The 14,882-nt window shown below is 37.6% G+C and overlaps 1 protein-coding gene across 4 annotated transcripts in view; it reads left to right on the top strand.

Moving 5' to 3' along the window:
* The window catches only part of NELL2 (neural EGFL like 2), a 369,972-nt gene that overhangs the window by 202,898 nt on the left and 152,192 nt on the right, over window positions 1-14,882 (top strand). For all 4 annotated transcript variants that reach the window (XM_005881704.2, XM_005881706.2, XM_014529575.1 and 1 more), the window contains exon 14: window positions 12,867-12,992. In XM_005881704.2, the coding sequence (XP_005881766.1) occupies window positions 12,867-12,992 (126 nt within the window). The remainder of the gene's footprint in view (window positions 1-12,866; window positions 12,993-14,882) is intronic.

Below are 14,882 nucleotides of genomic sequence, written 5' to 3'. Positions count from 1 at the left end.
AACACTGAAGTAATGTTTAGACTAATCTAATAACTCTGAATAGGCAGCAATTTGGATATTGTAATGAGTAAAACCCATGTTTTCTGGCAAAGTAAATATATATTTATTAAATTAGTTTTTAATATTTGAAAATACTAATCTGCCTTCTTGGAAAGAAGGCTATTCCACTTGATGAATTTTCAAATTCAACACGACAAGGCAATCTTTCAAATGAGCCTGTCTGTTCCTTAATTTCAAGCAAGTTGGATTCAGCCAAAACAGTTTACTAACTAGCCATGAACAAGCACTGACAAAAAGTGCAGAAGTAGAAACAGATGGAATCCCCATGGCCCGGGGGTTAGGGAGATATTGTGGAGGAATTGGTACTTCATCTGGGTCTTGAGCAAATACAATTTGGATTGGCAGAGAAGATAAAGAGCAAGACATGTTTTGGAGTTTTTCTGCAACAGCAGGCTTTTATCCAGTAGTGTTCTTAGATTTAACTGCAAAGATAGGGACCAGATTGTGGAGTGGTTCTATTCTAGGTTTGCCAATCACAAGCTTACAGCAACCATTTGTGAAACTTCTCAACTTTGAACAGGTTCCTTGGCTGTGAGAAGGGGTAACTCTATCTGTTTTCTGCAGGTCATAGGGTTATTGTGAAAATTAACATGTCATACATATGAACATGCACTGTAAGAATCAAGTGCTATGGAAATGTCACGTGATAGATCTGTTCATGGTTAGCAACCTTAGCTGGGGGCTATACTCTGCTTAAGTATTTTAGTATGCATCCCAGCTCAGTTTCCTCTTCTTTCCTACAATGATTATTTCAAACATTTACCATTTCCTGTAAATCTTTGGTTCTACCCATTCTTCTGTTCTCAGAAGATACCTTCTTTACCAACAAAACATAAAACAGGAACAGTAACTTCCTCATCCTCCTGCTCCCATTACATAAACCCACATGCTTCACACTCACCCTTCCTTCCCTCCCCCTAGTGTCAGTGGAATAGATACCACTCCTCCTAGGAGTAATGGGTCCATCTGAGTACTGAATCCCATCTCTTCCTCTCTTCAGAGGAAACTTGCCATCTATTATCCTCTCAACATCTTTCTATTCACTCCCTCCCATCAGCATTTAATTTTTTTTAATCCTCAAGGATATGCTTTTAAAAAAATAGATATTTAGAGAGAGAGGAAGGGAGAGCAAGAGAAAGAAAAACATCGATATGAAAGTGAAACATCAATTGGTTGCCTCCTGCATGCATCCGACTGGGAATAGAACCCGAAACCTGGGTATGTGCCCGGACTGGGAATCAAACCCATGACCTTTTGGTGTATGGGATGATGCTCCAACCAACTAAGCCACGTCAGCCAGCGCCCTCCAGTCAGCATTTAAATATGATCAAGTTTTCCCCTAAACCTCACATCTCCTTCTAGCTTTTGTGTTATTGCTCCTCTTCCCCTTTATAGCCACATTTTTTAAAGGTGTGATCTACTTTCAGTGTCTCCATTTCTTCAAGCTATGTGCTCTCTTTAACCCACTTCAGTCTAGATTTTTCATCTCGTATCCCCTCCAAACTACTCTCACCAAGGTCACAGATAACTTCTAACTATATTGTTAAATCAGACATCTTTCATCTGTATCTTGCTTGACCTCTAGGCAGCAATTAATTCTATTGATCACTCCCTCCTTCAAACACTTATTTACCTTCTCTTCATGCTACTACATTGTATTGATCAGGGATCAGAGTTGCAAACAACAGAATTCACTCTTGCAATTTAAACAGAAAAGGAATATATTGAGGGATGTTAGGTGGCTCACAATATATATGGGAGGACAGTTTAGATGATGTTCAACTAAGGCAACACCTATCACACATGGGCACAAATCCCGCTACCCTGGCCTCTTAGTGTTGACAACACAAGTCACAAAAACATTGCATGCTTTTCACTGATGATTCCCAGGACTGGACTCCAGAAGCTAGGCCACTGCTACCACCCTCAGTGCTGACTGCTTTCTCCATCGCACCTGCTGGAAGATCTCACAGCCTTGCTTAGTCATGAGTTCTCTTCTGAGCTGGCTTTGCCTGAGTGCTCCTGACTGCAATCCTAGGTTCCAGGATTATGTCCTAGCTGCCAAGTACACTGAACATTTCAGTTGTGACTTTTTTCTTGGGGAGATAGTGATTTCCTCAAATATAGAAGGTTTATTGAAAAGGTGGGAGTTGACCACTATTTTGACATTTGTCTGCTCTCAACACTCTTCTAATTTTGCTGCTACCTGCCTGAGCCATCTTTCTCAGTCTCCTTTCTTTAGTTGCCCCTTAAATGCTGGAGTTCCTCAGAGCTCCATCTTAATTTTTTCCTTCTCATTCTGCACCTTCTCCCTGGGTGATGTTGTGTAAGACCATGGTTTTAGTTGCATTCTCTGTGCTTAAGACTCCCAAATTTTGACCTCCAGTCCTATCCTCTCTCCTGAACTCCAGGCCCACAACTGCCTCTTGGACACTCCTACTTGGATATGCCATAAGCACCTCAATTTCAACACAACTAAAACCATCCTTCTCTGTCACCCACATATATTCCTCCCGTTCCCCACATTAGAGATCCACCCAGTTGTTAAGAAAGGAGGATGTTATCATTGGGAGCTTCCCTCCCTCATCTGTAGGTATCCAGTCAATCTGAAAGTGCAATCAATTGTAGATCCCATACATTCGAATCTGCCGCACTCTCTGTATATTTAACTACAATATACTGTCCACAGATACAGGAATCCAGATTATTAAGTGAGCGTCCTCCTAGCTTCCAATTTTGCTCTTTTCTAATCCAGGTCTTGCTTAGCAACTCATGTCACCTCATTTGACTACTTAACATTCTTCAGAGGTGAAGCACTACCCCACTCCCCCCATGCATGTGCTTCTATGGGTGTAGAATATCTCTGGAAGATTGCACAGGAAATTGGTAACAGTGGTTGCTTCAGGGATTGGGAGTGGGAGAATTGAGCGGCTAAGAGCCAGACTTATGTTTATTGTGCATTCTATTGTGTCTGTAAAATTCTATTCCCTGTGCACATATGATGTATTAAAAATTGATTTAAAAACTTTAATAGATTGCTGTTGATCATAAGATACTGTCAAACTCTTGTACATACTTTGTAAGATCACCGCACAGAGTAGCTCCTGCTTACTTCATTAGCCGCATCAATTGTTTTACTATTCTTTGAATCTATGAAATTCTCTCATTTTCTAGCATTTGCACATAGTTCCTTGTTTGAAATACTCTTTCGTTCCCATCTCACCTGGCTAATTCTACTTCTCCCTAGTCCTCTGCTTAGGTGTCACGTCCTCCTCGAATTTTTACCTTGCCATAAGACTAGCTTTGAAACTCTCACCCCCCCCTCCCCATGGCACTATTCTTATCAATCCCCCATAGTATTTTAATATTTTATTTTTAAAATCTATTTTTATTGATTTCAGAGAGAAAGGGAGAGCAAGAGAGAGATAGAAACATCAATGATGAGAGAGAATCATTGATTGGCTGCCTCCTGCACACTCCTCACTGGGGATCAAGCCCACAATCTGGGTATATGCATTGACGAATTGAACTGTGACCTCTTGGTTCATATAGGTTTATGCTCAACCACTGAGCCATGCAGGCCGGACTCCCATAACATTCTTAAAAGTATTATTTGTCTCTTTTGTTAGAAAGACCATAAGCTATACAAGGACAGATGCTACAGCTGTTTTATTCAAGGCTTTGCCATTGGTGTAAAAGTAAATATATTGGACATACTAGGAATTCAATGGATATTACTTACATGGATAAACTACTCCTGCTTTGTTTCCTCTGTTTCTTCGTTTTTCAAATTATCTCATCTGTTCCCAAAGGCATTATTTTTATGATCCACTCTCAACCTTGTCTAAGATTTTTCTTCTGCATGTTTCCATATATATTTTATTTTATTTTTACATATATTTTTATTGATTTTAGAGAGGAAGGGAGAGGGAGAGAGAGAAATAGAAACATCAATGATGAAAAAGAATCATTGAATGGCTGCCTCCTGCTTACTTCATTAGCCGCATCAATTGTTTTACTATTCTTTGAATCTATGAAATTCTCTCATTTTCTAGCATTTGCACATAGTTCCTTGTTTGAAATACTCTTTCGTTCCCATCTCACCTGGCTAATTCTACTTCTCCCTAGTCCTTGACCGGAATCAAAACTGGGACCCTTCAGTCCATAGGCTGATGCTCTATCCACTGGGCAAAACTGGCTAGGGATCCATAAATATATTTAAATTCAGGAATTCCAAAGGTAGGAATAATATATTCTATTAATAGTACTAAAAAAACTGATATAGCTTTTACTCTTCTTGAAGAATGTACCATACAATTTACAATGAGTGAATTTTTAAAAATAAATGAAATAAATGTATGGTTATTTTTTGAAATATCAAAAATCATATGTTTTAGTAACATGATAGATATAGTATTTAATACATAACAATTAATATTTGGTAAACAAACTTATTAATGCCACTGACTTAAAAACATTGTTACTGGCAATTCCTTTAAATGTTAGCTTATTTGTAAATGACATTTTAATTTATTCTTTACTGATTTTTCACTGAGCAGCCTATTTACACTTGCTAATTTTTTATCTTTAAAAAATACTCTTATCTTCCCAAATGTTAGTCAAATTTTTTTTCCAAAATTTCATTTCTCAGAACTTAGCCTTTTTCTATTGATTTCTTTGCCAACTTTGCCATGCCAATTTTTCACAGCCAACACTTAGCAATAGCCCATACTGATCGGTATTAGGTCTTCTGTATGTGGAATTCTTGCAGTTGAGCTGCATGATTTTATTGGCTGAGCAAGAAGGCATTAGTGTTCATCAACATATTAATATAATTTTTTTTACAGGGCAAAATGAGATAAATGCTGTGCCTTAGAAACACAGCATGCTTTTTTCTAATGGCATCAGTAAAAAAGGAATTGTGGGGGAGCTAGCTAGGTTGTGTGGCAGAAACACAGAAGAGAGGGAGCATGTGTGCCCACGGCCTCTACGGCTAGTGTGGAGACCAGTCTATAGGCCGAAAGGAACATTACTTTGGGACCTGGGGTCTGGAAACAGTGTTCTCATTATGATTGCCAATCATTAACTGTTTTACTTTTGCTCTAAGATGATATTAAAAAACACAGATCTAATTCAAATATTCCTTTCCTAAAAGCTTTCCTATCTCACATTGGGATGAAGTCCGAAGTTTTTAATGTGACTCACAAAAGTGTCCTGATAGGATCCCTGCTATCTCTTTAGTTTGTCTCTGGCATCTCTGCCTCCATTTCGTCCATCGTAAATGACTGGGGTTCGGTTAGATGATTTCTAAAGTTCCTTTCAGATCTAAAAATCGGTGATTCGCAATAATTACAAAGTTGGCCTCAGCTTTCAGATAGGATAAAAGGGAATTTATAAACGTATAAATTTCTGTTTTAAAGTAGATCAGCTTGAATTATCCTGAGGCAAGAGAAGTTGTTCAGGTAGAAGAGATACTGTTTACTTCTGCTTTTTAAGTTTGGTGGAGTATGACTGTGCATCCTACAGGGTTCTGGAGAATCGGATTCCCTACTGCAACCTCATACTGAAGTGTGAGGACTGGTAATGATGGGAATGTGTAGTCTGTGCTGTTGTAGATAATGGAATTAATGTCCAGACAGTGAAGTGCCTGTCAGGTTTATAATAGAGCCAAGGGCTGGGATCTAAGTTTCTTTATTCCCACTGCAGTGCTTCCACTATGCAAGACGATTTCATCACCATGGCTTATGTTCACTGTTCCCACAGAAAGCCCATGTCAGAGTAACTATGTACTGGGAAGAAGGTTGTACTGCCAAGTTGAGCTCCGGGTCAGACTAGTATGAATAAGGATACTTATTTTTTTTCCCTTCTAGATGAAAAGCCATGAAAAGATTAATTCAGCAGATACTTCATGAGAGCCAGCCATTGTTCTAGAACAGATCCTCCTGAATCTTATATTTCAATATAAATAGACTAGAGGCCCAATGCGCAAAATTTGTGCAAGAGTAGGCCTTCCTTCCCCTGGCTGCCGGCACCAGCTTCCCTCTGGTACCCCAGACCCAGGACCCAGGCTTCCCTCATAACCCTGGCTTCATCCAGTCTAATTAGCATATTACGCTTTTATTATTATAGATAACAGACATATTAACAAATAATTTAATAGGTGACTTTGGATATTTTCAGACATTGATAAGTAATATGGAGAACTAAGTCTTTAATTTAGTAACCACCTAAGACTCAGACTTTTATTCATTTATGAACATTCTTCTCTCCTTGATTGTACCACTCTTATCAACTCCACGATTGCACCAACTTATCAACTCCACGATTGCACCAACTTACCAACTCTTGTGAGATTTATTTTTCTGTGCCATTTCCCTACTCCCTTTCTTCTAAATGCGTTAATGTCTTTATATCAGAGCAAATATTAAACCTTCCTCATATTTGTTGTATAATTATGTGTATGCACATTGTACCTCTTATCCCATAACTGTATTTCCATTTCTTCTTTCTGTGCAAACTCCAATCAGATGGAATATTCAGTTTCTCAACATTTTATATGCTCCTGCTTGTGCCGGCTACACTAGACTTGAGTCTCTACAGTACTCCCACTCATCTTTGAGCATCTCACTTTGACAGGAAATTCTCTTCTGTGGCAGCCCCTCCAACTTTGTGCAAATCTGTTGCTTTAGGCCTACTTCAAAATCCACCTCAAGCCCTGCTACTCCCGTCAAATGTCTATGCCCTAGTCACCAACCTTCCTCTAAATACCACTCCTTGTAGTGCATGCTTTTTTCTTTTCTCTTCTTTTCTTTTCTTTTCTCTTCTTTTCTTTTCTTTTCTTTTCTTTTCTTTTTTCTTTTCTTTTCTATTCATTTCTTTTTCTTTCTTGGTTTGTCTCACTTAACATAAACCTCATGATGTTATTTATGTAATTATGTTCTGGCTTCTTGATTTTGTTATCAGCTCCTCAGGTTGGGGGAAGGAAAAATTATAAAATGATTTATATCACCAAATATAAATTCCCAAATGTGTTCTACATTAATAGGTGCTCAGAACAAACAAGCACTGTGATTTAAAAAAGTTGGTTGCTGCCCATTTAATGCACTTCGTATATGTTCCTGTTATATAGTATGTATCACTTTATAACATTGTCATTTAAGTATTATTTCTCCAGCTAGAATTTGCCTGTTGCCTAATGTAGAACTTGGGCATGGTGCATGTCCATTATATACTTGTTGAATAAATAAATTAACTTTTTAAAGAAAAACTAGATATTCTAGAGCTGTAATTGGCTCATGTTCATTGTGAATTTAAGGAGGGGCTTGGGGGGAGTACAGTAGTATAATGGCCCTGAGCCTTATCTGACTATGCCAAACTCTGTTTTCAAGGAGCCATGAATCTCTAGAGATATTGCTCTCTAAAATGCAGGCTGAAAATGTAGAATGCTCCCAACTGGATGATGATGGTGGTGATATTATTGTTTCCTGGATTGTAAACCCTTTCAAGACAGGGTCTGTGCTTTAACTCTCTCTGTACTAAATTTTGAACAGATGGTAAAAGCCACATGGTCCAGTGAAAGCACCCTTTGCTGTTCTCTCTATAGCACATCCAATTCACGTTTGAATATTTGGCAGGAAGATATCTTCTGTGGCAACCCTTTCCAACTTGGTGCAGCTCTCTCTGCTTAAGAGAAAGTTATATGGAAGCACACTCAATTCCCCATACTATCCACCTATGTTGTAGTTCTAACTCTTAGGGTCATCAACATGACTCAAAGTCCATGAAAGACTTGGACAGAGAAGACATTCAATAAAGTGTAGAGAATTGAATTGAACTGTGAAAATTTGACTACGTTTTTGAATTGGGATTTGGAACTAAAATAGACCCTGGACTAAGTTTGAACGTGATTTTACATCAGCTTCCTTTTTAGTTTTGCCATTTTTGTGCCTGTGAGTGTCTGCCTATGTCAGTGGAAATGACATTTATGTAGCTTTGCAGTTGTGGTATGTAAATGTGGCTCTTTGGGAGTTCCCTTTCTGAAGATTGGGCATGAGAAATTTAAAAAGGCAATTGGTGATTAGGTGTACAGTGTTGAGATTATATGTTTTGGTATTTTACTTATTTTCCCCTCACAATAGTGCTTCAAGAAATAGGCATGACATTTCATATCTTTTGGTCTTGGATCCAATATTTCTATCTGATCCAGATCCCTCAAGTTCCTAAAAGGCTTCATTTCACATTAACTAGGTCCCTTGTTTTTGTTTATGACCCAACTTTGCATTTTCTCTGACCGTATGTTAGCTTAAAAGGGAAACATTTACAAAAGGAAACTGGTAGACCAGTGTCTCCCAACATGTAGACCCAACAACAAACAACAGTTAGAGTGTTACCCTTTAGCAAATTATTCCTATAAACCAACTTCTCCAATAGCGTGTGGCTGTAACTAGGGTCACATTAATAAAAATAATCCTAAGTCACTGTGTCTTTTCCCATCACCTCCTATAGAATTTAGTACTCTCCACATTCCCATTCCTGTAGTATTCTTGGAAGAGATGCGGGATGCGTCACCTATACTTATGAGTTTGGTTTTCCACGTTTGGTAGCTACTCCTGCTGGGCTAGGTGTCCTTCCCTAGGAGACTGCCTAGAGCAAGCAGGTCAAACACCAAGGCTAACACGAGCCAAATAAACAAGGTTTAAGTTTTGTGGGCTGCAAAAAAACAAAAGCTTCAATTTTCATAGAAACGTAGGTTTATTTCAATAGACATGCTGAATACAAAGGGCTGAAATAAATGAGTAATCGTTAATATAAAATAATAGAACATTTTAATAAAAATTAATATTTTTTCTTGAACATTAACTTACCAGACACCAAATAACTACACAAATTAATAAGCGTAATGCAAATAAACCTATTTTTCTTGTTCTCCGAAAGTGAAATATTTCCTGTTGCACACACCAAGCAAGTCAGTCCAGGACTAATGACGTGGCAATTGGCTGCTAAAATATTCGCTGTTAGTATCAGTGGAGAGAAATGGTGCGCCTTTGCGTAAGGTGTGTAAGGAAAATGAATGCAACACGATTATAGTAACCAGTCATTAGCAAATGTTGTAGTTTATTATTAATACTTATGTATAACAGGATATTGTAAAAATTAAATTACAAACGTTTATTAAAACATTTCTTATATACTGTTATATTGGCTGGGTCGCAAAAATATTCATTGTGGGCCATATGTGGCCCACGGGCTGCGAGTTTGACATGCTTGGTCTAGAGAGAGGTGCAGTGCCTTGAATAATTAAAGCTCCCTCCTCCAGGACTTAGCCCTGCTCTAGGCACTGAAGCTACTTCCTTCACTCCCCTAAGGTCTGTGGCCTCTCACAGGAACTACTCTTCTTCTGAGCAGATTCCACAGTGTATTAGGTAATTCTTCCCTCTGAGAACCAAGGTGTCTTCACTGAGTCATGTTCATTATTCTCGGTTGTTTTATCCCCAAAGGTGAACTCTTCATGCCTTTGTGCACGTGAACTTCATGGCCATCCCTCCAGAGGCCAAGCATAAGCCCAGAGGACTCCTGCCATGGCTCTCAGTAGCTTCCTCTTCTCCACAGCACCCTCTCAGAGGAGTGGGGTTAAAGTCTATTGATCAAGCTGAACACATCAATAATCCCATCATTCCTATTATGATCTTCAGTCCCTGGAAGCAAATTAGTTTTTCATCATATTCCCCCAGGTTGCTTGTAGTTTAATTTTCAGACTGTAATTGAATGTGGTATTTTCCTTGCAGAGCAGTGCAAATATTGAGAAGTAGCATGTTATCATGAAAAGAATATTATCCTATAAGTCAGAAAATCTGAGAGCCGTTCTTAGGTCTTCCTTAAGCTAGCCTTGAAGCATTTATTCATTCATCCTGTAACATTTATTGACCTCATAATGTCCTAGACACCTTACAAGGTATTGTGGATACAAAAATGAATTAAATTCTCAGTGCCTCTTAACACGGTTATGCAATAGTCCAGGGCTAATCAAATTGTGGTCTGCATGCCAAATTTTATTCCCCATATGTTTTTATAAATAACATTTTATTAGAACACTATATACATATTGTCTATGGTTGCTTTCACACTACAACAATGGAGTTAATAAGTTGCAACAGAGATCCGATGATTCCTAAAGCCTAAAATATCTAGCATCTGACCCTTTACTGAAAAATTTTGCTGACTCCTGCATTAGATTCATCATGGAGAAGATTTTAAAAAATTGCCTGTGTTTCACCAGGAGAATTAAATCAGAATTTGGATGGAGTGGGGGGTTGGGAGTTGACCCAAGAACCATTGTTTCTAAAAAGCATCCTAGATAAAATAATGTGCAGTCAGAGCTAACAAACGTAAACAGACAATCCCTGCCCTCGAGGAGTATATGGCTTATTGGGGGGAAGAGGCTCACAAAAATTAAAAAGGTAAAATGGATGGATCTAAAATGTAAACATTTACAAACTTCCAAGGGAACACTGCCTAGGGAGCATTTTACTTCATTAGGGAAGTTTTCACAGAGAGACATTTAAACAGATTTCTGACAGATTCGTGCACTGGTGGACCAGAGCCACTGGGTTGTAGTAGGCTGAGAGGGAGTAAAGAGAAAGCATAAGCCAAGGCACATAGTTATGCAAGAACATTCAAGGAATAATCAGAAGTTCAGTGTGCCCAGAACACTGAGAGGGAGAAGGAGAGGGAGGTCATAAGATACAAAGATGGAAAAATAAGAGTTAAACTGGGAAGAGCTTTGTATGCTAAGAGGTTTGGAATTTATTGTTTTGACTTTCATTTAAAAGTTGAGTGGAAGATTGAGTCTCTTCAGCGGTTCTCAACCTGTGGGTCGCGACCCCTTTGGCGGTCAAACGACCCTTTCACAGGGGTCGCCTAAGACCATCCTGCATATCAGATATTTACATTATGATTCATAACAGTAGCAACATTACAGTTATGAAGTAGCAACAAAAATAATTTTATGGTTGGGTCACAACATGAGGAACTGTATTTAAAGGGCCCAAAGGTTGAGAACCACCTAGATCTTAGTTTTTCCATCTGTAAAAAAATGTAGTTAGCTCAGATGATTGCCAAGAGACCTCTAACTCTAAAATATGGCTTCCTGAGGTTGTGTCAATTATTTCTTTTGATGCTCTCTGGACTGGGAGCATAGTTGAGGTTATATGAATAGCATGACTTCTCTAGTAGTGGCTCACCTGGCTATGTCCTGTAATTGATCCATTTCTCTTAATAGTACAAATGAGGACAACATTACTTTATGAATTCGCCACAAGGATTTGAGAAAGCAGATTTCTGGAGGAGAAGAACCTTGCCTGGTCAATGCATTAAGGCCCTTAATTAAGAGTTTTACATAATAATAAAATATTTGTAAAATACTTTATGTTCCATGCAGAGAGGTGCTATAAAATGGGGACAGTTTTATTGTCAAAATTCACATTCTTCCCAATTAGTACTAGTGCCTATTATGGCTTAACATTTGTAAGTCTTTATACTCAAAACTTGGTGTATGAATTAATATAGAAGTTCTTCACTATGATACCTTATTTTACAGTTTCTCATTTATCTCAGGTCTCTACATTGTAATTTCATCTCTGTTCTGACATTTACTGGGATAGCTATATCTCTACTTGTATCTCTAATAAGCTACATGTTATTGGTTTCATATCTCTAAGTGAAGTTATTGAAGTCCTAGTGTATCTTGAATATTTTATTCACCTCTTGCAGGGTCTCACCAAGTGTACAGAACTGCCAGTGAATCAGAAAATAATATATGATAGGCTCAGTAATAGAAGCTTCCAAGACTGTAAGGCAGCCCAATCTGTACTTTCTGATTCTGTTAATCACACACAGGTAGATGAATGCACTGGAAATTTCCAATTATATTTAGAATGCTGCAAGTTGAAATACATAGACATCTTTGAAACCTCAGAAAGAGCTGCTGGAAAAACTTTTATAGTTTCTGTCATTTGAACACCAAACATTCCTATTAAAGATGTTTTGAATACCTTTTTAAAAAAAAAACTTTTAACATATTTTTATGGATTTAAGAGAGGAAGGGAGAGGAAGAGAGAAATAGAAACATCAATGATGGGAATCATTGATAGGCTGCCTCTTGCACGCCCAACTGGGGATTGAGCCCGCAACCTGGTATGTGCCTTTGACTGGGGTCGAACCCGGGACCCTTCAGTCCTCAGGCCAATGCTCTATTGACTGAGCCAAACTGGCCAGCACTTGGATACTTTTTAAAAATTCTTTTCAATTAGTAACTATTGTTACTCCCTGCCAAAGAAAATTATAAGAAACTCTAGAACAGGAGTGGGCAACCTTTTTGTGAGTGCGTGCCAAAACCAGCAAAATCTCTGACTCAAAATTCTTCTGCGTGCCAACCCTAATTTTTTGAGAACATGTTACACCTACTTGATATCTCTTAAGGTGTACGTATGTGAAGAACCTTGAAGAAATAATAAAATTCATTCGAGCGACAAAAACACAGTATATGGTGATGAAACATACATATTTTTAATGTATACATGTTATGTAAAATTATTTATTTATCTAAGATGCACCTACACTGAATTTATCTGAAAAATAAAAAAGTCGATATTAAGAAAAAAACTGTAAATGGAAGATTATAAGAGAGGGTTTCGCGTGCCAGCAAAAGTTACTGGCGTGCCATGTTTGGCATGCGTGCCAGTGGTTGCCCACCCCTGCTCTAGAATATTGGCCACTATTGACTTCTTTCCCCTGCCTTTTCTTCACAGACATTGATGAATGTGCTGAAGGGCGCCATTACTGCCGCGAGAATACCATGTGTGTCAACACCCCAGGCTCCTTCATGTGCATCTGTAAAACTGGATACATCAGGATTGATGACTATTCATGTACAGGTAAATAGTGGCTCCTTATAAAATCATATCTTTCTATGTCTTCAATTTCTTTTTAAAGTTTCTAAAAGAAATTCTAACTTTTTGTAGAAGTCTGCCATAAATATTCTCTTACAACAAAACAAGTCATAAGCAAAAGCATATGGTTGTTGTTGTTTTTTAATATATTTTTATTGATTTCAGAGAGGAAGGGAGAGGGAGAGAGAGATAGAAACATCAGTGATAAGAGAGAATCATTGATCGGCTGTTTCCTGCAATGCCCTGTACTGGGGATTGAGCCCGCAACCTGGGCCAAGAATTGAACCATGACCTCCTGGTTCCTAGGTTGATGGTCAACCACTGAGCCACACCGGCTGGGCTAAAAGCATATGGTATTGATTTTGGTAGTTAATTGTGAGTCTGAGGAAAGTTTTATACTCCCTGATAGGAGGGTAAAGATCAACTTAAGAAACAAATCAGTATTATACTGATATTAAACACAAACAGGACTTATACTTGTGTGAATTCTATGGCAAATCTGAGAAACGACCCATAAATAGAATCTCCTTTATATGAGAGTAGATTTTTGAATAGAGGAATAATAACATAAATAATTTTATATCTTTAAGAAATAGATTTTTGGAGTGCTGGGAAATGGGAATATTAAAGAGAATTGACCTTCTTTATACCTTTGGGCAGTACAGTTGAATAACTACATCATAAAATTTTTGCTTGTGTTTGTTTTATAAAATATCATATCAGGACCTTTTAGTACCATCCAGAGTCCTGTTCAGGGATATATTGAGTGTTTGTAATGTTTTAAGATAGTCCTGGGATAAGACAACTTATTAACTTCATATTGTATAGGTTCCTACCTGTAGAATGTGTAAGAAAATGGTGTGGGAGAGGAGTTTGAAGACTATGGAGTTTGAGGAAATGTGGGTGTGAAATAAGACATTCCTTTGGATTTCTTTTTTATTTTTATAAGTATATATTAGGAAAAAACACATGTAAAATCATAAAACTGGAGAGCACTTAAAATGTTATTCTTATCACTTTTTACTGTACCTCCAACTTTATAATTTTTATCTGAGGGATGTGTAAAGAATACTTAGAGTTTTCCAGAGAAAGTGGCTTTTAACACTTCCCAGTAATAATATGAATCTATAATAAAAGTGCTACCTTATGCCTTTGTATTGGTGTGTCCCCTTTAAGTACTATATTATAGTGATCATACAGTGTACTACTTGATATCCAGTTCATCAGTTAGAGCAAAGGGAAGGGCCTGCCTCAAAATTCAAATATAGTATTTATAGAAAAATGATAGAAATAAAAAATAATGAGAAGTGACTTCCCAATCAATAGAGAATAACCAAAGATATTCTGAGGGAAGAAAATATATAGAGTTGCCAATGAATTTACAAATTCTTGCTTTTTTTTTGTCAGTTCATCCTAAACATTTCCACAGTATGGGGAAAATTGTGCACTTTTTCTTTAGACAAAATTTAATCCCCCTTAGTGGCAGTGTCTTCAAGAAGGACTATGGAGATATTTTCAACATAAAAAAGGAATAGAAAAGAACAAGTTTCAATGAATACACAGTTTGTGGTAATATTGGTAATATCAATAAGTCTAGTTCCAAAGTAATGGTTGACAGCAACAACAAAAAATCTATCTGAGATGAAATTGCCACTCCCAGAGTGTGGTATTTCAAGATGTGCTCATTGAAAATAAGAGCACCAGCAATTTTCTGATTCCTTGGCTTTAGGGACTTAAAAAGCTGTGTACATTTTTGTACTTCTTAGTGATTCTTTTTGTTTTCTTATATTCTTTTTATTATTTACTTATTTTTTTAATTTAAATATATATATATACATACATACATACACTGAGTGGCCAGATTATTATGACCAC

The sequence above is a fragment of the Myotis brandtii genome, unplaced genomic scaffold (genome assembly GCF_000412655.1).
Source record: "Myotis brandtii unplaced genomic scaffold, ASM41265v1 scaffold686, whole genome shotgun sequence".
Taxonomy (NCBI): Eukaryota; Metazoa; Chordata; class Mammalia; order Chiroptera; family Vespertilionidae; genus Myotis; species Myotis brandtii.
Note: the sequence above shows the minus strand (reverse complement) of the source record. Positions and strands in the feature narration are given on the sequence as shown.